The sequence below is a fragment of the Hyaena hyaena genome, unplaced genomic scaffold, assembly GCF_003009895.1.
Source record: "Hyaena hyaena isolate Hyena2069 unplaced genomic scaffold, ASM300989v1 scaffold_104, whole genome shotgun sequence".
Classification (NCBI taxonomy): Eukaryota; Metazoa; Chordata; class Mammalia; order Carnivora; family Hyaenidae; genus Hyaena; species Hyaena hyaena.
In genome coordinates this window covers 641,040-662,152 of record NW_024080736.1, presented here as the reverse complement: position 1 = coordinate 662,152, position 21,113 = coordinate 641,040, and the positions used below count along the sequence as shown (strand labels likewise).

The following is a 21,113-nucleotide window of genomic DNA, read 5'->3' as shown; positions in this document are numbered from 1 at the left end:
GTGCCAGACAGAACAATGTTAAAATAAATATACACAATCTGTTGAATAGATAGTAACCTAACATTTTATACCTCATTTTGTGAAATTCTCCTACAAACTTGTATTAATCTTCAAATAAAAGCAAACTACTGATGGACTTATTTCCAAATACACAAAATGACAAAGATCTAGGGTCAGAGCAGCCAGGAATTGAAATGAGGAATTAAGTCCTATGGATTAAGGACAGAGATGTCTGCAGAGCTGATTTCAAATGCTGGGAGGTTATGGAAGTAGGAGGGGATAAAAAATGTAAGAATGTTTTTAAGTAAACTGATTATCAAAAGTAAAACAAAGGTAATCCCATCATTCAGTAAGCCGCTCCATCAAATTTTAGAATATCAAGAAATCACAAATACTGACCAATTAGAGCCCTATCAAATAGAAACCTGGTATATGAAATCTGGTGAACACATCAAAAAGTAGTACACACCACCACTTCTAAGAGAAACCAAGCTTGTGATGGCCGGATTGCACTCATCCCTGGGGAAGTTCAAACTAATTGATCTCGACAGTTCAGAAAGATGGACAAAGCAGGCTGATAGCAAACCTAATTACGAAGTTTCCCAACCTCAGGTAAGGAGAGAAAACAGAACGCTCCTGGGAAGTAAAATGGTAGGACTGAATTAATCTTTTGTCAAATATAAACTCATCCCAGGGATCTTTGAAACCTCAATTTAATGTTTGCTAGGCTTGACTGTACTTGTTTTAGATCACCCTCGCCCACCAGGATCAAAGACAGGAAATTAAAGAGCATATTCTCACAAAAAGACTTTCTACATTTTAATGAGTGACTTGGGGAAGGGAGAAAGGACAACACCTGGATTTAAGTTGTAAAAAAAAAAAAAAAAAAAAAAGATGGGGCGCCTGGGTGGCTTAGTCGGTTAAGCATCCGACTTTCGCTTTGGTCATGATCTCGCGGTTCGTGGGTTCGAGCCCCGCGTCGGGCTCTGTGCTGACTGCCTGCTCAGAGCCTGGAGCCTGTTTCAGTCTGTGACTCCCTCTCTCTCTGACCCTCCCCTGCTCACGCTGTCTCTCTCTCTCTCTCCTAGAAATAAAACATTAAAAAAAAAATTTTTTTTAAAAAAAAGAAAAACGGTAATTTGCTTCTAAAAATATATAAATCCATGAAGTATTTACCTTTTAAAGACTATTTTTGGATGAAACATCACAAAAATCTATGCTTTTTTAAAAATGCATCCATAACCCAACCCTTATTCAACTACTAACCTAACCCACTTAGTTGTAGAATTCAGGCAATACAACCTCTGTACTGCATCCACAAGATAACCTGGCCTCCTTTCCTTATGAAAATGGAGTAAATTAGCTATGGGAAGTGCTTAACACCTAGCCAGACACGAAGGCCCTACTCCATCAATTTCAGGTGCTATCATTCCCGGGAACTAGCACCGTGCCTGCTAGACAATATGTACTAAGTATGTATTAGACAAGTAGATTTATGGCAGCCAGCTACAGATGGAAGTCCTAAGACCTTACCAACCACAAAGCCTAACACTATACACAAAAGGCTGGCTTTTTAAAAAGGAGGACAGGGATGGGAGACAGTAATGGAAATTATTTTAAAGGTCAAATTTGCACAAATAGGATTTGGGCACACAAAAGCATGCCGTCTTATAAATTCAAAGTAATCCTAGGGCTGTGTCCAGCTCAAAGGATTGTAAGTAAGCTTAAAAAAAAAAAAAAAAAATCACAACTTCCCACCCCATAGGGTTTTTCCCCTCTCCATTCTGTTCTGTTTCAGAAACATCACATCCCGACTTGCTGCTTCCATCCTGGTCTCCTCCCTGATGCATTTCTCCATGTGGCAGTCTATTCCCACCACCATCAAGCTTTGCTCCGGTCAGGGTGCCATTCCTTCAGCCTTCATCATGCTTCCCACAAAGTCAGAAAACAAAGGTGTACTAATATTTGCTATTTCCTCTATAGATGTGTTGCTTCCAGAGAGTACTTGCATCCGAGAACACAAGATCAAAACCCAATTCAAATACCAGGTCTCAACTAGAAGAAGTTCACATAAACCAGACAGAACACCACCACCACATCGGCTTAGACCCATCCAAAGTCAGAAAAACCTAACACCTTACATGCTAATAAAAATAGCATCAAGGAATGAACAAGGTTTCTCCTCCTTCACCCCACCCCCCCACCATCCTAAACCAGCTCCATTCCTGATTAAGACTAATTCCACGGGGTACGGGGGGAGAGCCAGGGTGGCTCAGTTAAGCATCGACTCTTGGTTTCGGCTCAGGTCATGATCTTGCAGTTTTAGGAGTTCAAGCCCCATGTGGGGCTCTGTGCTGAATGTGGAGCCGGCTTGGGATTCTCCCCCTCGTTGCCCCTCGAGACTCAGTCTCGGTTCTCTCAAAATCAACTTGGAAAAAAAAAAAATCCTAATTCCCAGTAACCAAGGATTTATTTTGCATCAAACGTTCAATATTTCAAGGATTTTTTAAATTTAGTACCATGGACTATTTTTTAGAGCCCTTCTTCTTGTATGTAAGAATTAAGAGGGGGAAACACACACTGAGCAGCAAGGTGACCTAGCTCTTCCATCTTCTTTATCCTCAAGAGATCAAGAACTAGGAGGGGAACCTGGAAAACAGCCTAGGAATGACAAATAGGTTTGCTGGTCTTCAGTGTCCATTCCCATCACCCGATATTTAAGGCCACCTGGTGTACCGAATTGAGGATCCTAAAGCTGAAAGAGGATCATGGTTAGTATTCTCTGCCACAGCAGCTGGCAAGAATGTCCCATACCTGCCACCCGCCAGAGAACCCAACTCCCTCATTACAAGGATGACAAAGGCCTAACCCGGATTCAAGCCAAGACTACCTCATTTCCGGTCTAGGGCTTCCTATGGGATTTTTTGTACACTTATACATTTAAGGAACCATTAGCTTTCTAGCCATCTCAAATCCTATTTAGTGAAAACTTAAATTCCTGGGTGAACAGGCCCCTGGTTCTTAGGAAAATCTTCTTCCCTCTACATCAACAGCTAGCATATGCTACTGGACACAGCAGAGTGGACGACCATCTGCTTCTTCAAACAGGCACACACCAAACTCCCCTCTCATGTGCTTCTCTTTGCCCCCAGATGCTCCAGGGTACAAAAATAACTCTCAAGTCCCAATGTTGATCTTGTGTTGGAAATTAAGACCAAGAACAGAAAATACTGTAAGCTCAGTCATGTGGCTGAGACTCAGACAGGTGAGTGGCTATTTGACAAGTAGCAATTCTTTCCACCACCACCACCACCACCACCACCACCAGGCACCCACACACATCTCTCACCCACAGTACTTGGTAAAAACCAAGATTTGCATAGGGGTATGATGAACACCCTACATCTGGAAAGATCTGACAACCTAGTTTCCACATGTAGCACACAGGTGTTTCCACGGTGCCTACTGTATACTGCAAAATTTAACAAACCCATTTGACTAGGTTAACTGTCCTCGGTTTTGGATAGTTTGATAGGAAAATACTCTGCTAGTGTCCTTTCCACACTGATATACATGTGACCACATGCACATGATTATAACAGCATCTTAAAAAAAAAAAAAAGAAAGAAAAACATTGACCCAGTTTGAACCTGAACCCAATCAAACCTCTGTATCCAAGTGCCATTTTGCTGAAAAGAGGAATGTGCTGCACTCCATGATGGCGGGAGGAAGAACAAGCATCCTGACCCCGGGAAACCCTACCCCCACCCCCCGCAGGTCCCAAGACCCTAGTGCTCCCGAATACATTCTAAGGGAAACGTATGTAAAATGTTCACAAGGACACAAGCCAGGTGAGAGATCTAGGGAAACCCCCATACCATTTTTCACCCTCCCTGTATCTAAAATAAGTTCAAAATAACAGTTTGAATGAAGAAAAAAAAATTCCTTTAGGAAGATGTTTGATGACACAGAACCCCAGTTAGTGCCAGGGACAGTTTAATCACTCACTCGCAAGATGTGGTTGGTGTCTCAATTAATGAGCCTCCAAGTCCCTACTCACTGCCCCACCCCAGATTCAAAGATTTTTTTTTTCCCAGAAAATAACTGAATTATTTGAAAAGGCAGGCTACTATAAGCAGGCAAGAACTTTCGTATAGCAGGCACAAAAGAAGAGAAGGTAGAATGGGAGCTTTCTACCCTCAGCACTTAAGTCCCAACAAAAAATTCAGAATTATTCACATACTGGTATGTTTTCACTCAGAATTTCCTAATTGTGAACAGGGCTCAAAGACTCTTACAGCAATAAAGACATCCAAGAATACTGCAGGGAAATTCACCAGAGGGGGTGGGGCAGGGAGCACCATCATTCTGAGCTCCTTTATTAGAGGAACTTAGAAATCTAGGACATGAAGAAAAAATTTCCAAGGAACAATTACAAGACTTGCATTGTTTGAATTTAGATAGTAAAGGAGTTTTGAAAAAAGCATGAACAAACATGTTCTCATTTTGTTTGTGTTTCTATAACTATCTGTATTTCCAAGATCAGAGCCTCCAGTCAACACTGGAACTATAGGAAATAAAGATCTGACTTGTGTATATGGCTGTACTACAACCAGAAATAAATTCTAAGGGTGGAGTTACTTTTACTACAGAAAGCAAACCAAGTAAACTCGATGGTTGCATTTAGTTACTCTTCACATCTTGTCTAAGGAGCTACTAGAAATATGGACATTTGCAGACACGAATTGTGGTATCTAGTATTAACTAGATACTAATGAACTTGTGAAGAATTTCACATGATCTAGAAAAATGCCAGGTCAGCTGTGGTGTGAGATCTTCATGGAAGATAAAAAGTAGCCTTAAGGAGGGGTGCCTGGGTGGCTCAGCCAGTTAAGCGGCTCAGGTCATGATCTCACAGTTTGTGGATTCGGGCTCTGTGCTGACAGCTCAGAGCCCGGAGCCTGCTTCAGATGGTGTCTTCCTCCCTCTCTCTCTCTCTTTCTCTCTGCTTATCCCCCACTCACAGTCTATCTCAAGAAATTAAAAACGTTTAAATTTTTTTTTAAAAAGCAGGCTTAGGAGCATAGCCTGTTCCCAAAGAATCAAGCATTAAAAAAAAGAAGTAAAAAAAAAAAAAAAAACCACAACAATTTCAAGTAGTCCTCTCCCTTGCTCATGAATTCCCATCCAATACCAACTCTAAGTCTTATTTCCACTAGTCATCTACACTACAGAAGATAAATATATGATCTTAATATAACCCCTAGATGCAAGATGCATCTAAAACAATGCATCTTCATCTCTAGAAGGCACAGCCATTTTTCAAATAAAAGGAATCTAGCGCCTACTTTGTTTGCAGATTCCTTGCGTCTTTCCTTGAAATACTGACTACTGGATGAGAACCTATACTTAACTGGCAATAGCACTTAAGGTTTGAGGCTACAGAGTTACAGGTAAGTACACTGGTTTATGAGCTACCAAGCAGCAGGAAGGTAACACCGCATAGGAGTTGGGCTGGAGATTTAGGTGGTCACACTCGTGTGGTTACGTTTACAACAAGTCACTTAACTCTGGGGGCTAACTCCATGGCTATGAATTCAAGGACCTCAGCTACACAGTCTCCGTAGTCCTCCCTTGCTTTACAATTCTAAGAACATAGCTCTTCCTGAACCCTTGACTACAAAATTCACCAATGAGGACAAGAAAGGGGAGTACTTAAATGTATATTAATTCGGATTGTAAACTTACATTTAAACACAAGCATGTGTTTACCACCTGAGAATAAATAACTTGGGGCACCTGGGTGGCTCAGTTGGTTGAGGCTCCAACTCTTCATTTTGGCTCAGGTCATGGGATCAAGCTCCACATCAGGCTCTGCACGAAGCATGGAGCCTGCTTGGGATTCTCTCCCTCTCTATCCCTCTCCCATTTGTGCTCTAAAATAAGTTTTAAGAATATATAACTTGACCAACACTAAAGCCAATGCTTTTAAGAGCTACTCAGGTTCTTAAGTGACCAAAAGACCTGCCCATCTAAATTCACATGAATATGTTCTACCATTTCTAGTAAGTTTTAAATATCCCAAGAAAGTCTCCACATAGTTGCAGACTGTTAGGGCAAAGTCTACCAAGTATTGAATATGATTTAACAAAGGGATACACAGGAATGCAAACGAGGGCCAGAAGCTGACAATGCATTTCCAAAATCGGAGATAAAACTTAGGCCTTCATTAATTCTGCACCAATAAGAGTCAGCCAAAGGCACCTTATTCACAATCTTATCAGTTACTATGGTGAACGCTTTATTTTTCCGGAGTTTGTGAAGTCGTGAAAACCATTAACATAATGAGAGGTAGGATACCAAGAGTTTAATAAACCCAGAGCCTCATCCAGTGAGTTATCCTCTGCTCCCTAGCACCTTCACCTTCACCTTATCTTATTCTTCTACCGGGTTTTATTAGATTTGCTTTAGGCAATGACAACGAAGGCCAATCTTAATTCATACCAACTACTCCAGCTCCCACCTAATAATTGATCTTTATAAAATGCGATTTTGCAAGTTAATCTGCATCCTAGGAGCCCACACTCAGCTCAAGACCTGCAGATGCTATGATGCTGGATGCAGCCATGGGGCAAAAAGGGAAAATCAAGGTCATGCAGCTCAACTCTGATCCCTAAACTTGAGTTTAGACCTAATGGCCCTGGATGCTTCTGAAATACTTAATGTTTCATTTGACTTTAATATTTTTGAAACAGAGCGCAAGCGGGAAGGGACAGAAAGATGGGAAACACAGAATCTAAAGCAGGCTCCAGGCTCTGAGCTGTCAGCACAGAGCCTGATGTGGGCTCAAACTCACGGTGAGATCATGCCTTGAGCTGAAGTCGGACACTTAACTGACTGAGCCACCCAGGCGCCCCTCATTTAGTTTTTAAAGGCATATAGGTGGCAGACAGAAAGTGAAGTTTGAGGAGGAGGAGGATTGGAGTGCCTAGGTGGCTCAGTGGGTTAAGCGTTTCTCTGCTGTCAGCAAAGAGCCCTCTTCAGATCTTCTGTCTCCCTCTCTGCACCCCCCAACTCAGAAAAAAAAATTTTTAATTGTTTTGTGTTAATGAGTCATTCAGATTGAAGAAACCAATGTGAAACTGAACAAAAATCACTAATGCTCAAACTCAGCATGTGAAAAAGTTAGATTTACTAAGATTTCAAAACCAGGCACATGACTCTTAACATGATCACTGTTTTTGTATTCCACTGGTTACATGTTAAACATCCATGTACCAATTCAGGATTACAAGTGCACCAAAGCACCTTTTTTTGGACTAGGAAATAACTAGAATTTGACCTCTTCTCCAGGTTTTAAGTAGTTAAGAATCAAGTTGGGGGATTTGAGAGTTTTTGAGTCTGTCAGCTCCCATTCTGTATTTTAAGAATGAGAGCTGCATGAATTCAAAAGGAAAATACATAAGGCTCCTTTACTGCCTTAGTTTCAAGACCATTCCAAACGGAAGCTAACAAAGCCTTTACAAGCACAAGCCTAGCTTTCTTGGATCAATGGGAGTTTTATTCCAATTATGATAAACAGCATCACAAATACTGCTTTATTAGATAATCTAAGGGAGGAAAGAACGAATGCAAAAAGGATTGGCTACTTAGCTGTATAGCTTCAGAGCATAAAAAACTACATTTACTGAATCTGCCTGGTCTAAAAGCCACAAGACCATGAGCAAGCTGCCCCTGCATCTGCTTCCAGAGGAGGAACAGGGCCAGGTCCCCAGGGGGCGTTGGCATGTAAGCACGGGTCAGCATAGTGGCAGCATTACAAGTTTTGGGGGAGTGGGGGTGGTTTTTTTGCAACTCAAACCCACATGAAAATCCTTTTTGTCCCAAAATGCAGAGCTCTTCAGCACCCCTCTGCCTTCCTTTACACACATTTCTAATCAGGATTAGAACCATCCGAGTCTAGAACCATGGAGAGAGAATAACCACTAACAACAAACCACAAGTTCTGACCATTGGTATGCAGTTCTTGAAACAAAATGATTTTAAAGATGTGCCTTGTTTCCCTTAAGGTGTATGAACACATCTAGTCTAACTCAGCAAATCACCTCTAGCGATGTAGTTTCCATGTTGTAACACCCTGGACTTCAAATGGGATGCCGTAATTATTAGCAGCAGCTTCCTAATAGACACCCTTGGAACAGGGTCAAACCCATGCACTTCCTAAAGCAAGTTATTTTCTAAGCTCCAATACAAAGGATCTTTCACATAAAGATACAGCTCTTTAATCTCCTGTGCTTGCAATCTTTTTCTGAGACCGAAGCACCACATAAAAAGATAGGAAATAGTGTTGGCATAGAAGCAGTATGTGGGGGAAAAGCATGGTAGTTCCACGTACATTTCTTGAGTCAGCTTTTCCGTTGGGGACCGGCATTGGCAACTTATCTAATAGTATGGCCTCCCTCCTGGCCTATGCTCCTCCCTGATCGTACAAGTCCCCCTCACCCCCTTCCCATCCCCTCTGCTCTAGTCATTTCCTCACTTTAGAAAATCTTCCCCCATCTCCACAATCAAAGGAAATTCTTTTTCCTACAAAGCCCAAATCTAAAGCCATTTCCTAACAAGCCCAGGAAGTATCTTCCCACCGCCATGATGCTTCAATCACCCTGATCTCATTCAAACTTCTATTATGAAGACTTTTCATCTAGCATTCCCCTCTGCTCTGATGCCAAGCACTCTGTCCCATGCCTCGCAGTGCCTGGCATGATCTGTAGAGCAGGTCCATGGGTCTGACATCTCCCACTATGAGTGGACAAAGTGTTATGGAGTTGAAAGACTCATCCTTCCACACCTCCACAGTCCAGGTAAGGGCATCGGCCTGCCCAACAGAAGGAATCATGGGGGCGCCTGGTGGCTCAATCGGTTGAGCATCAGACTCCTAGTTTCTGCTCAGGGCAGGATCTCACAATTCATGAATTGGGGCCTCACATGGGGCTCTACACTGACAGTGTGGAGCCAGCTGGAGATTCTCTCCCCCACCCCTCCTGCACATACTCTCCAAATAAAAAAGTAGTAACTGTGAAGCAGAACACTTGGGTTGACAGCCTGGAGGGGGGACCCAGACAGCCTGGGTTTGAAGCCCAGCTCCGCCATTTTCCAACTCTGTGACCCTGGACAAGTTCTAAGCTTCTCATGCCTTGGTGCTGGTTTCCCTAAGATGAGAATACTGCTTACCTTTTCAAAACCTAGGACCAATGGTGTTAATGAAAAGTACTTAGAACAACGTCTAAAAGCACTTGCCTGGGTGATTGTAGGGTTGTAAGTCTCTACAGCCTCGACTACTGTGCCTGAACTCTAGACATGCCATCAGAGTCAAAAGTGTCAATTACCCTGTTGGTGAAAACATTGGAGTCCAATAATCACAGTAACTTCCATATTTCCACCCTCATTTCCTAACTCCCTATTGGAATCACCCCAAATACTACAGATGGATCCCGTATTTCCCAAAATGCCAAAACTACAGATCGAGAACTATTGGGGAGGGGGGAAAAATTAACAAAAGTGAAGGCATTTAAGATGAACGGCCCTCATGCTAGTCTTGCTTTGTGAACCTGCTCTTAATTCTGATCTTGTGCTGACAATTCATCATTCCCCTCCATTACATTTTTGATAGAAATCTATTTCCAGAAGCCATTTTCCCCTCTATATAATTTAATAGAGGGCTTTAATGTAGCTACAGTAATTTCATCTAGATTTGACGGTTGATACCATACCAATACCAAAGTGTTCAGGTCTCAGCTTAAAGTCTAATGCTCCACAGTTTAGTAGAAAACAAGACCTGAAATAAAGGGTTTGGTCATGGAAATTCTGACGGGACAGTGAAGCCTTAATTCTGTCACCAAGAAAGGTTTCCCTTAATAGCATCATTCTTTCCTCTAATATAACTCCAAGCTTTGTAAGTACCAAAGAAGTTTCCATTTGGCTCTGAAAACGGTTTTCTGCACAACTGTTTGAATCCGAACCCCCTCTCACCCCAACCAGCCTGGCAGTTCTGCAGCACACTCATTTCTAAGAAGGGGATCCTAACCCTGTGCTTCATGAGGGGCTCTGGGGATGGAAGGATGTAAAATGTCACAGCTCCTAAGCGTCCAGCCTCTCAGCATTTAACACTGTTTGGTCATTGCTTTCAACTGACTGAAGTCTTCAGAGCGACTGTAATTCAGGTTTCACAGTTCCACCTGAGGGCTCCCATTGCCATGGTCCTCCATTTCTTCTCACACGAAGGCACAGAAATCTTTCAGATCCAAGAAGTGTAAAAATATCAGAATCAATAAAGTTGAGCTACTACTCCCTCTGGAGCATGACGGTCTGGTTTCAGTGATTAGTACTCTCCAAGTAAAACAGAACATTTCAATGACTGTACCAAGCATGTGTACTGGAGCTCATTTTAATTTTTCACCCTGTACCCAAGGCATTTCCCCGTCCTGCTGTGGCCCATATGCTCTTGTTTAATTTGTGGCAATAGGATTCGTTATGGATGCCTAGATACTTCTTTTAAGATATAAAAGGCACATTAAGTGGTTATCAAATTTACTATTGCTTATAGCTTATGGATACAAATTGGCATTTTGTTCCCTGTTTTGAATAGGTATGCTTATAGCTTCAGGAAGTACTTTTTCTGAAGTCACCAAATGATCTAGCCTAGTTGACATCACTGAATTATAAACTCAATTTTTAAAAAATAGTATGCAGGCAGAAGTCCTTGGGATCCTTCTGGCTATGGACATTCACATATCTCTTTTGTATAACCACACATCCAACAAATGTTTATGCAGTGTCTGCCAAGTGCCAGGCACTGCATTAAACACAGAGGACAGAAATAAGAGGCAGTCCTTGCTCAGGGCTGGCAGAGGAGACGGAGGATAGAGGGGGAACATCCCGTGACGGGGGGGGGGGGGGGGGGGGGGGGGGGGGGGGGGGGTGTCCAGAGGAGCAGGGAGGATGGAAAAGGTTGGAGCTAAACTTTAGGCTAATTGTCACAGGGGAGACCGGTCTAAAAATCTGAATTTGAAGAGGACCCTTTCTGGGAAACCACAACTTATTTGCAGTAACTGAAGCACAGAAAGAAGCAAAGCATCGGTCGAGGAGTCTGCAGGAGACTGAAGACGTCCTGCTCAGGAGCTAGACTTTGTACCACCAGGGAAGCAGATGCGGTCGTGAATTTCCCGGAAGGAAAAGGAGTGAGCAAGCTAGGAGTTAACGTGCCTAAAAACTGAAGTTTGAAGAACAGCACCTAAGAAACACTCAGAATAAATCTTATTAAAATTAAAGAGGAAACTTCAAGGTCAAAGCCATCTGCAAAAATAAATATTAAGATTTCTCCTGCCTAGTCCGATAAATAACCAGCCCGGACACTACTGCATCAGATTCTGGTGAGGAGTGTGTGTGTAAAACTCAACACGTACACTTAACACACTAAGTAAAAGTGGCAATTAGGGAAGCCATTAATCAGAAATCGTTTCCTGTCAAGTGTATAGCACCAAATGGGAATATCCAACAGTTTCATCCATGTGTCCCTAACTGCTAATGAGTATTAATGCATTTTTACGGAAGAAAAAAGTTGGAGCGAAAGGCAGTTCTAACTGCCCACCTTCCACCGTCTTTTGCTTTAGGGATTTCTCACAATTGTCTTTGAAGATGAAGGCTATGATCTGACCTCAGGGCAAATCCATCAGAATTTCAAATCACACTGTTCCCCGGATGGGTCTTTATGGAATTCTGTGACCCCGGGAGATCACCTGCTAACACAGCTTCTACCTGAAGAGTAACCAATGAGAAACGGGGTGCCAAAATACAAACACCCCAGTTTTGAAGATGGGAAATTATAGGGTCAACTCTGAATGTTAGTGGGTTGTTGCTAGTTTAGGAGATGAATGAGTACATGAGACAAGTCTGTTAAAAGGCAGTCAACTTCACGATTCAGCCCAACTCAGACCTCAGCCCCCTTCATGTCCTGGCACTTGCTGTCCACACTGCTTGCCTCCCAGCATCTGAGAAGCCATAGTAAGAACTGGACATCCTTTTCTGGAAAGCTACCGACCCTATCCCCTTTCTGTTTAAGGTCATCCTCCCTTAAACTGGCCCAGTTTTCTAGATCCTTCTCACACAGCCAGGAGAGGAAGAGCAGGAGAACTTTCTTCCCTCAAACATCAGCCTTGAGAGGTGCCTGGGTGGCTCAGTGGGTTAGGCTTCTGGCTTCAGCTGAGGTCATGATCTGTCAGTTCGTGGGTTCAAGCCCCACGTTGGGCTCTGGGTTGGCAGCCCTGAGCCTGCTGGGGATTCTCTTAAAACCCAATGCAACTATTTAAAGTTTCTAAAAATGTAAAAACAAAAACAAAAACAAAAAAACAAAAAAAAAAACATTCTTCTATAAGAAACACCATCCCACTCAGACGAGCTGATGGAAAGATGTACTCTGAAACCAGTCAAAATGGAAGGTCAAAAACTAAAGAAAATGGATTTTTAACCCTTAACTGACACACAGCTTCAGTTAGAATCACAGGTCAAGTACAATATTTGTGGTGTCCTTAGAGAAACGGCTCCAGATTCAGAAGGGATTCACAGCAGCATGCTGAAGTCAGGCACGTATGCAGCCATTCCCTGCAGACCTCTCAGACATCCAGGGGTGATTGCTCAGAGCCAGTCTCCTGCTGATCATGGTCACCAGTGGGGATAGATTCTGATGCGGTCTCTTTAGGGCATTCCTCAAAGATCCTTGGTTAGTTTTTCATTTTAGAGATCAGATTTAACAGGTCGTGTAAGTTTGTCACATCGATAAACAGGTCACATTTGGAGAGAATGGATCTCTGAAATTTGAGAAGTACGCAGCAGTCTTGCTAGGGCAGGGGGTGGGAGAGCTCTAGTTGGCTTGTTCCCTTTTCCAGTAGGGAAAGAAGACCACTTTGGCCCCACTACCCCCAGAGGAAAGACTAAGCGGAATGGTGAAGGTCTCTGCTGGACTGTGACGCTTAGAAGCAGCCGGTGCAGGAGACTGCCGGCAGGAGACAGACCTTCCAGGTTTGAATCTCCACTTCATCAGGGACCAGCCCAGAGAAACCTTTCTCCCTCTCCTGTGAAGGAACGGGGAGGGAACAGACTGGACAAGGACCAGGTCTCTAAGAGGAAACCAGCACAGAGTAGATCAAGAAAACCAGGAGAAAGTGAAGCCCCACAAAAATCCAAAGGCAAGTTCTGAAATCACCCTTGAAGGGACAGATCTACAAGGCAACAAGCTGGTCTTCTTCTCTAAGAATCTTAACTATTCCGTGGCTCCTCGATCTACTCTCCACACCTCACTTTGTTCGCCAGTGTTGATGGCCCTGGATTTCACGACTTCAGGCAGCAATGTTCTCGGCAAGGTACCCCACCCCCCATTACCTGCCCTGATAAAATCCACTTTTTCAGGACAGGATACCTGTATTGCAATCTAAAGAATGGCATAGCGTCCATGAAGCACAAGTGGCAACAACCCAATAGATCTTTGGAGAAATGTCCTGCTTCCATTGAGATTGCATCTCCAGGAAGGGAAGGGGGGGGGGGGGTCTTTATGTGCTTATAAAAGGCTTCCTAAATAGCATAGATTAGAAACCCAATTTTAAAGGACTACCAACTCCCATCTTTAGTCTTCTAGTTCTGAACATTTACTAAGTGAGGATATTTCAGATTTAAAGCTATCCTACTACACAAATAGGTGGGCTATTTGGAGCATACACACCGAAGGTATACTTAGCTACAGCTATTGTATGTAGTATAGGACTTTGGTCAGATACTAGGAGCTAGAAGATGCTGCCTCCATCAGGTGAGAAAATGGATAGGGAATCCAAAAAGTCAGACTCCAACTGCCATCTCGAGAGGGTATGCTGCCGAAGGCACGGGAGGAGGGGTTATTCTCCTGAAGAAAAGGACTCTACCAACCAAAAATGACTTTAAGTTGGAGAGCACGGAGAAAACCAGTATATTCTAAATTGAATATATTCTAAAATGTAGACAGGTTACTTTTGAGGAGGATGTCAAAATCCAAGTGTTAGCTAATTGTGTTTGTGCAATTAAGAGGCATTGTCCTGAGCTGACATCCAGAAGTTGTGAATGAGATCAAGGATTAGAACATGCATTCTCAGTCAAATGCTGAGGATACATACTAAACCAAATGTAACAAGCAGATAGCATGTTACAGATAGGATGTATTTGAAATCGTTTGTGAATTACAATTTGTAAATGTAGTACAGAAACTCCCTAAACAAGACTTATGGTTTAATTCTTCCCCAAAGAACTGCATAAAGCATATGCTCGCTGCTCTATTTTGTCTAGTTTGCAAGATCTAGACCTCAAGTATTAGGTAAAAGCAATCCACAGAATACAGAGGCGCAAAAAGGTTGGAAACCGTTCAACCTTATCTAGACAGATCAAACTTTTCACCAACAGCAAAAAGGTCAACGAAACTTCTATCCAATACTGGTAAAAGTGAGAGGAAAGGGGTATACTCAACACTGAAAAATGGGAACTAACCTTTTTGAGAGCAACATAGCTGTACTCCTTGAAATCTAAAATGCACATATTCTTAGGTATTATAGGAATACGGTGTCCAAGGATATCGTTGGTAATATTTCACTAGTATGAACTTGAAGTTATCAGGAGAGAAAGGGATGGATAAATTTGATACACTCAACATGCAGCCACTGAGTAGAAGTTAGGACAAAGTTTTTGATAGGGAAGGATATCCACCACATACGGAGGTGGGGAGGGAGGGGGAGATTGTAGAAGGATTTAGAATTTTGATCTCTTGAAAACTATTAAATGATGGAGTATATTAAGAACCTATCCCTCGGAGGGAAAAGGGGCATACAACTTCACTTACTTTATGGGAGTTCTGCTCACAGGAAACTGAATCTACTAATCCACTCAAAAAATATTCAGTATCGTGGGGGGGGGGAACCACAAAGGACCCCCTTATGCCTTTAATACGGCCACTGATTTCACCAACAAAACGGACTACAACAAGCAAGTCTAAAAGGGATCAGTCTTATCCTGAAGTCTTAGTATATAAAAAGTGGTGCCGTTTAAGAAACACTTTCATCTCTACAAGTATTTATGTTACCTTAGGTTCCCACCCAAATATTACAAAAAAATATGTCAGCCCAGAACCAGACTTTCCACATGTAAATGTCAAAAAAAGAAAAAAAAAAAAAAAAAGCAGGGCACCTGGGCAACTCAATCCATAAGCATCCAGCTTCGGCTCAGGTCATGTCACGATTCGGAAGTTCAAGCACCACGTCAAGCTCTCTAACAGCTCAGAGCCTGGTTCAGCTTCTGTGTCCTCTCTCTTTGCCCCTCCACAACTTGCACTCGCTCAAAAATAAACTTTAAAAAATTTTAATTAACTTCCTAAGTAAGATCACATTTCAAGCCTAGGGCCTAAACATTGCCTAATCAAGTTCAGGTCCACAACTGAGATAGGCAAAGAGCTCCATCTTCCTTTCATCTTTTATAAAGAGGATGCAGTAACATGCCTTTCTCTAGAAGGGAATATCCCTTGATTTCCCAATGTAACTCTCAGAGATTTATTCAGAGTTTGAGGCACTCGTGAGGGTAGGATATTACCTACACCATAACCTACCTGCCTTGAAAATTTAGGAAGCAGTAAGAATCAAGTTCATGAGTTTGAAGGACTTTAAAATATAAGCCAACTCGCTAGCACAAGTATAGGGTTCGAAGTACACAGTGTCTCTCTAATGTGCTTAATATTAAACAGTGTTAGGATAATATTTTCCAGGCTAGGATGTACTCTTTCCACTTGCCCTAATAAACCTTTGCCCAGATGGGAAATGGAAGAACTAAATAAACATAGATGGTGAGCAGAGCTAGCAGGTGGGCTTGTGAGCCTGGAATGCCTTCACAAGCTACCAAGTGTTGACTTTAAACGAACAGATGCAACTACAGATCTGAGGTGGAAATAAATGGATTTCTCTCCGGATGCGAAGGGTCGTTAGTACATATACGGTTACATTCACACTAGAGGAAAAGTGTGCCTCCTAGTATAACAACTTATTAGAATCTACATAACTTCAAGGTGTGCCATCTTTGTGCTGGACAACAACTGGCAACCAAAAACAAAAAAATTCTTAGAATGCTGCATGGCCTAAAATTAGTTACAATGAGTCCAACCCAAATCAGAGGTAAGAGCGATAAAGAACAAACACCGAGCAAGAAGAAAAGCCACATGAATACGAAGTGATTCCATTTCTTTTCCTCAACACCCACACAAAGACAGCAGTTTCTGACAAGAATGTTCTTGGCAAAAAAATAAAGTTACAGGAAGATTTTTTTCATCCCAGTGAGAAAAAGGCAGCTCTATATGCAGATTACTAGGCAATACGGTTTGATTTTTTTTTTTTTAACGGCCCAAAATTTACAGACCTCATTTTGAAAGTATCTCTACCTTTTTTCTTGAATCACAAAGAAAAGAGGACTGGAAATCCTGTTCCCGCTTGGAATGCTGATCTGATTTCACATTGTACTTGAAAATAAAAATCCGATGTGGCAGCTTACCTTGGCACTGGAAGCCTTGTTTACCAAACCCCCTGAAAAACAGAAACAAAGTATCTTAACACATTCTGTGTTGTAGATCATATCTTAAGCCAGTTATGAAACAAAGTATTTCACAGAACTAAGGGTTTGTTCATGAAAACCAGTGATTTGATAGGAAAAACATGCCTAAACAATACTGAATACACTCTACCTTGGGGGGAAAAGCCCAACCTCCAAAGGCCCCTTAGATTATTTCAATGTACAACATTCCTTTCCAACTTACGCTTCATCATTAATACTCCAGTTTCAAGGCAAGAGAGTTAGGATGGCCCTCTTTGGAGTTGGGCATCGTGTTCAACAAAAGATGACTACGGTTGAAAATAGTGCTTTCAATTTGTCCCTGGAAATCAGATGAAATCATTTTTCTCCCTTAAGTCAACTAAAAACTGACTTCCTTTGGTACGTGTTTAAAATAGGTGTCTAGAAACTACCAGACAGTACCACTTGACATTAAGTTTTGGTTTCAAAGACAGATTTTACAAAAACAGCCTTATTCAAACTGCATTTGAAATTATGATTTAACTTTTTAAGAATCAATAGAATCCAAAGCAAATACAGAGGCCGTTTTGCTCTCGTAAGTTACTTTAGAAGATTTATTCTGCCGGCCCTGACATGGACATTAAACTGTAAATACTATTACAACTAGAATGACCTGCACTAAAATTTGAAGATAATAATCGTTTGCTTTATGCTTTACATAGTCATCTTAAGTTGACAAAACACTTGATGTATCTTTATATACAACTTGGCCACCCCCCCCCCAAACAAACCCAAACATTTATGGTTTTAAAGTACCCGTGTTTTAATATTTAAAACAAGCTCATAAATTAAGGACCCACAGAAACAAAGAGATAAGTTAAAACCACTGCAAGACAATCCTGGTGAATATTTTCCAGGACCTTCCAAGTAGTTTTATAGTCAGGGGAATTAGCCAGGGAGAAAGCTGACAGGGAGACCTTTATTTTCCACTGCACATTACACCTGGTGACCTGAAGCGCCACAGCAGTTCACCAGAGGCTAATCCTTTGGGGCAATGGATAGTGGAAAGACATTAACCAGCCGGGGTATGTATGTTGCAAGTCTCTTTCCAAATTTACCTACTTCTGGCACAAGCAGGCAGCAGCCTTACTGCTCCCTTTTCATGGAGCACGGCAGGGAAGGCTGCAGGACTCCGCTGGACTAGATGCACTCTCCTTTGCCCTGATGCGCTAAGAACTTTTAGGTGGCCATATCTATAGGTAACTACTCCTTGGAGCACAATTGCTTCATATGCTGACTACACAATGGAAGTCATTCATAGACATGACTGTGCTTTACATGGAAGTATTTTTGAGGTTTCTAAGAAGGAAAAAATTAAGCACCTTATTAGAACTAGGTTTGTGGAACTCTCCCTTAGAGAGACCTGCCCCCAGGTGTGATGGATTTGAATAGCCATCCATAATGGTAAAGGGAAGCACTTTAGGACATCTGCGGTACCCTCAGAGGGGAGTTTCTCCAGATGTGATAGATTCAGATACAGTCATCCATAAAGGAAAAATTAGGCACCTTATCAGCACATTCATGGGACTCATGACTTCTCCCCCAGGTGTGATGAATTCAGATCCCATCCACAGAGAAAAAGTTAAGGGTCTTAGTAGCACCGTGTTTGAGCTGCTCTGCCCCGCGTGTGTTGGATTCACATAGCCATCCACCAGTTCTGCCTAGGGCCCCAACAAGCTACACGCCACAGAGGTTAGTGGCAAGCCACACTGTGGCACGGTCACCCTAATGCAGCCCCCAGCCTAGGAGAGATAGGCATTAAGGAACCCTCTCCGCAGTTCTGACTTGGGGAGCTTCCTAGTCACATTCGTGAAGAGGTAGTAAAAGGTTGGGGGATCTGCCAAATCTAAAGGAAGGAGAAACAACTCAAACTGAAGCACCCGGTCTTAAGTTTTGGCTTTCTAAACTTTGGGGTTCGTGGGGGGAGATGCTGTCACCATTCTAATAATCCGTAAAAGCTAGAACTGTGATTAGTAAGAGGCATGTACGGTTTCCCCTAGTGCCAATGGGTTCAGAGACCCCTGAAGGCTTCCCGTTCATCAGGATCCCCAAACCACTGGCCCAAGTTAATACCTGCATTCACTGAACTCTACTTGAGCTCGGACACCCTGCAGTGCTCTCAACTAAGGCCTCAGTCCCCCCCAGCCGGGCAAGTCTCGTCTCGTGTCGACAGGGTCTCTTTTAAAGGACTCCCTCTGCCCTTCGCCTGGTTTTAATCTCCCCTCCCCCACTGCCAGCTTTCAACAGTTTGCGGTCTCTCGGCCCCGCCGGGGCTCACCCGGAGGAGTCCGGTCTGCCGTGCCCAGCAGACACGAGCTACAGTCGGCAGGGACCCAAGCTGGCAGCGGAGTCCGAGCCCGCTGGGAAGCAACACACACCCCGAACGCGCCCAGCCCGGCTCGCCAGGAACTTGGACCGCGAGGCGCGACCGCCGCCGCGCGCCGGTTCCTCCGGGGAAACTCTGCCCCCTGGATTCTCTTTCGCGTCCCCTGCGCTCCCACCCAGCCACCAGCGGCTCCTCTGTGCAGAAGGGGGGGTGCGCCCGGGAGACGGGGGACACTGGACCCGCGGAGGGGATCAGTGTCACCGCGGCGCGGGGCCAGCCTCCCCCCGGCGGCAGGGGTGTGTTGGGGGGAGGGGGGTGTGACCTGGCGGCGACTTCCCCGGGAGTCCTGCCCGCGAGCGTCCCCGGAGCGCGCGCGCGTCGTTTCGGGCGAGAGTTCGGACTCGGCCGGCTCTCCAAGTTCGAGTGAGTCAGCCCCGGAGTGGGCGCGCCCGGACTAGGGGGCAAAGGGGGGGGGCCGAGCGAGGGTCCCCAGAGCGAGGCGACCCGGACTAGAGAGGCGCCGGCCGTGCGCCCCGGCCCGCGCGCACCTACCAGATGAAGTCGGTGCAGTGGCTGCAGAAGGTGGGCTGCTTGAAGAAGCGGGCGATGAATTTGTGGTTCTTCACCTCGTGCACGTTCTTCTGCCTCAGCGCCCCTTTGCGGGCGAAGCGGTTGGCCACGTCCTGAGACGTCGTGGAGTCGTTGGCCGGGAAAACGTCAGCCATGGTCCCCCAACCACCTCTTGCCTCGGCCGGGGAGGGCCTGGGGGCGGGAGGGGGGGAAACGGGGGCGGGCTGGGGGGAGGGGCGGCGGGCGACCCCGGGCGGGGGGCGCGGGCCGACAGCCGAGGCAGCGGCGCGGCGGCAGCGGGGGCCGGGGAGAGTCGGGCCGGAGCGGGCGCGGGAGCCGGAGCCGCTCGCTCGCTCGCTGGCCCCACGCGCACTGACAGCCCGGCGCCCGGCGCTCGCGCTTCCTACTCTCGGCGGCAGAGGCGGCCCGGAGCGGCGCCGCCCACCGCGCATGCCCGGAGCGCGAGAGCCGCGGGGGCGCGCGCAGGGCCGGGGGCGCGCGCGGGGCGGACGCGGGCACCCCGGGAGTCGGCGGCCTCCGCGTTTTGCTAGCAGCCCGCGAGCCGGGGGAAGGGGGGGCGGCGGCGGCGGCCTGGGCCGGGCCCGCCCGAATTTGGGAGCGGAGGAGGAGGACGCCGGGAGGGCGGGCCGCTCTCCTCCGCCGCCTTTTTCCTTTCCTCCCTTCCCTCCTTCCTCTCGCTCTCCCCCTCCTCCTCCGGCTCTGCCCGCTGCTCTCGCGGCTTCCTGCTCCCATCCCACCCAGCTCATCCTTCCCCCGCCCGGGTCCTGGGCCCCCTCGCCCACCGGTGGGACGTCCGGCTCCCCGCACGGGGCGCCAGGCAGCTCCCGCCGCCGCCTCTGGGTCCGACCTTCCAGGACGCGGCGTTGAGGCTTCATGTCACCCCAGCAGTAGGTGCCTAAAAACGCCCCATCCACGCTGCTTATATACAGGAGAAAGGGCTTGATTGTAAATCATCGCACGCCGACCCTGCCACCTGCCCCTAACGACTGAGCTGTATTTCACCTGCATCTTGTCTAGACCTCTGAATGTGCACGCGGGACAGTTAAACGACTTGTCCTTATTATTTATCCCTGTTTATCGCGTTACTCCTTGGCTGCTACAGTTACAACGTTGATTATCAGCCTTTCTTCATTCTATAAATCCAGAACCTTCATTTAGAAATCATTTTGCATCCTGAGCTAATTACTGCAATCCTGGCAGGTGCAGGGTGCAGCCGGAGCACTTGTAAATTACCGAGTAAAACTGCTTGTGAAAAGAGAGCTGGCGTGGAGCTGCAAAGGACGCACGTGGGGATGGACCCACTAATCACTTGATGAATATTTATTAGCTCTGCCTGGAGGATGCTCAAATACATAAGGGAAAGAACCATCCCCCAGCACTTCACCGTTGTTTTTCTACGTTGTCAGAGTCACTAGGGTCACAGATCAGAATCGCTAAGATCGCAAAACAACTACACGAGCTGAAGAACATCGAGAAAGAGAACAGGTTGTTTAATCCTTCAAGAAGTTTTTAAGAA

At 45.0% G+C, this 21,113-nt stretch overlaps 1 protein-coding gene across 1 annotated transcript in view; it reads right to left on the bottom strand.

Moving 5' to 3' along the window:
- Nucleotides 1-19,964, bottom strand: part of PRKCA (protein kinase C alpha) — a 401,970-nt gene extending 382,006 nt beyond the window's left edge. Inside the window, exons 1-2 of the mRNA XM_039235921.1 lie at nt 19,559-19,964; nt 16,603-16,634 (exon numbers count right to left, since the gene is read on the bottom strand). Coding sequence (XP_039091852.1) covers nt 16,603-16,634; nt 19,559-19,731 — 205 coding nt within the window. The 5' untranslated portion in view covers nt 19,732-19,964. The remainder of the gene's footprint in view (nt 1-16,602; nt 16,635-19,558) is intronic.
- Between the last annotated feature and the right edge of the window lie 1,149 nt (nt 19,965-21,113).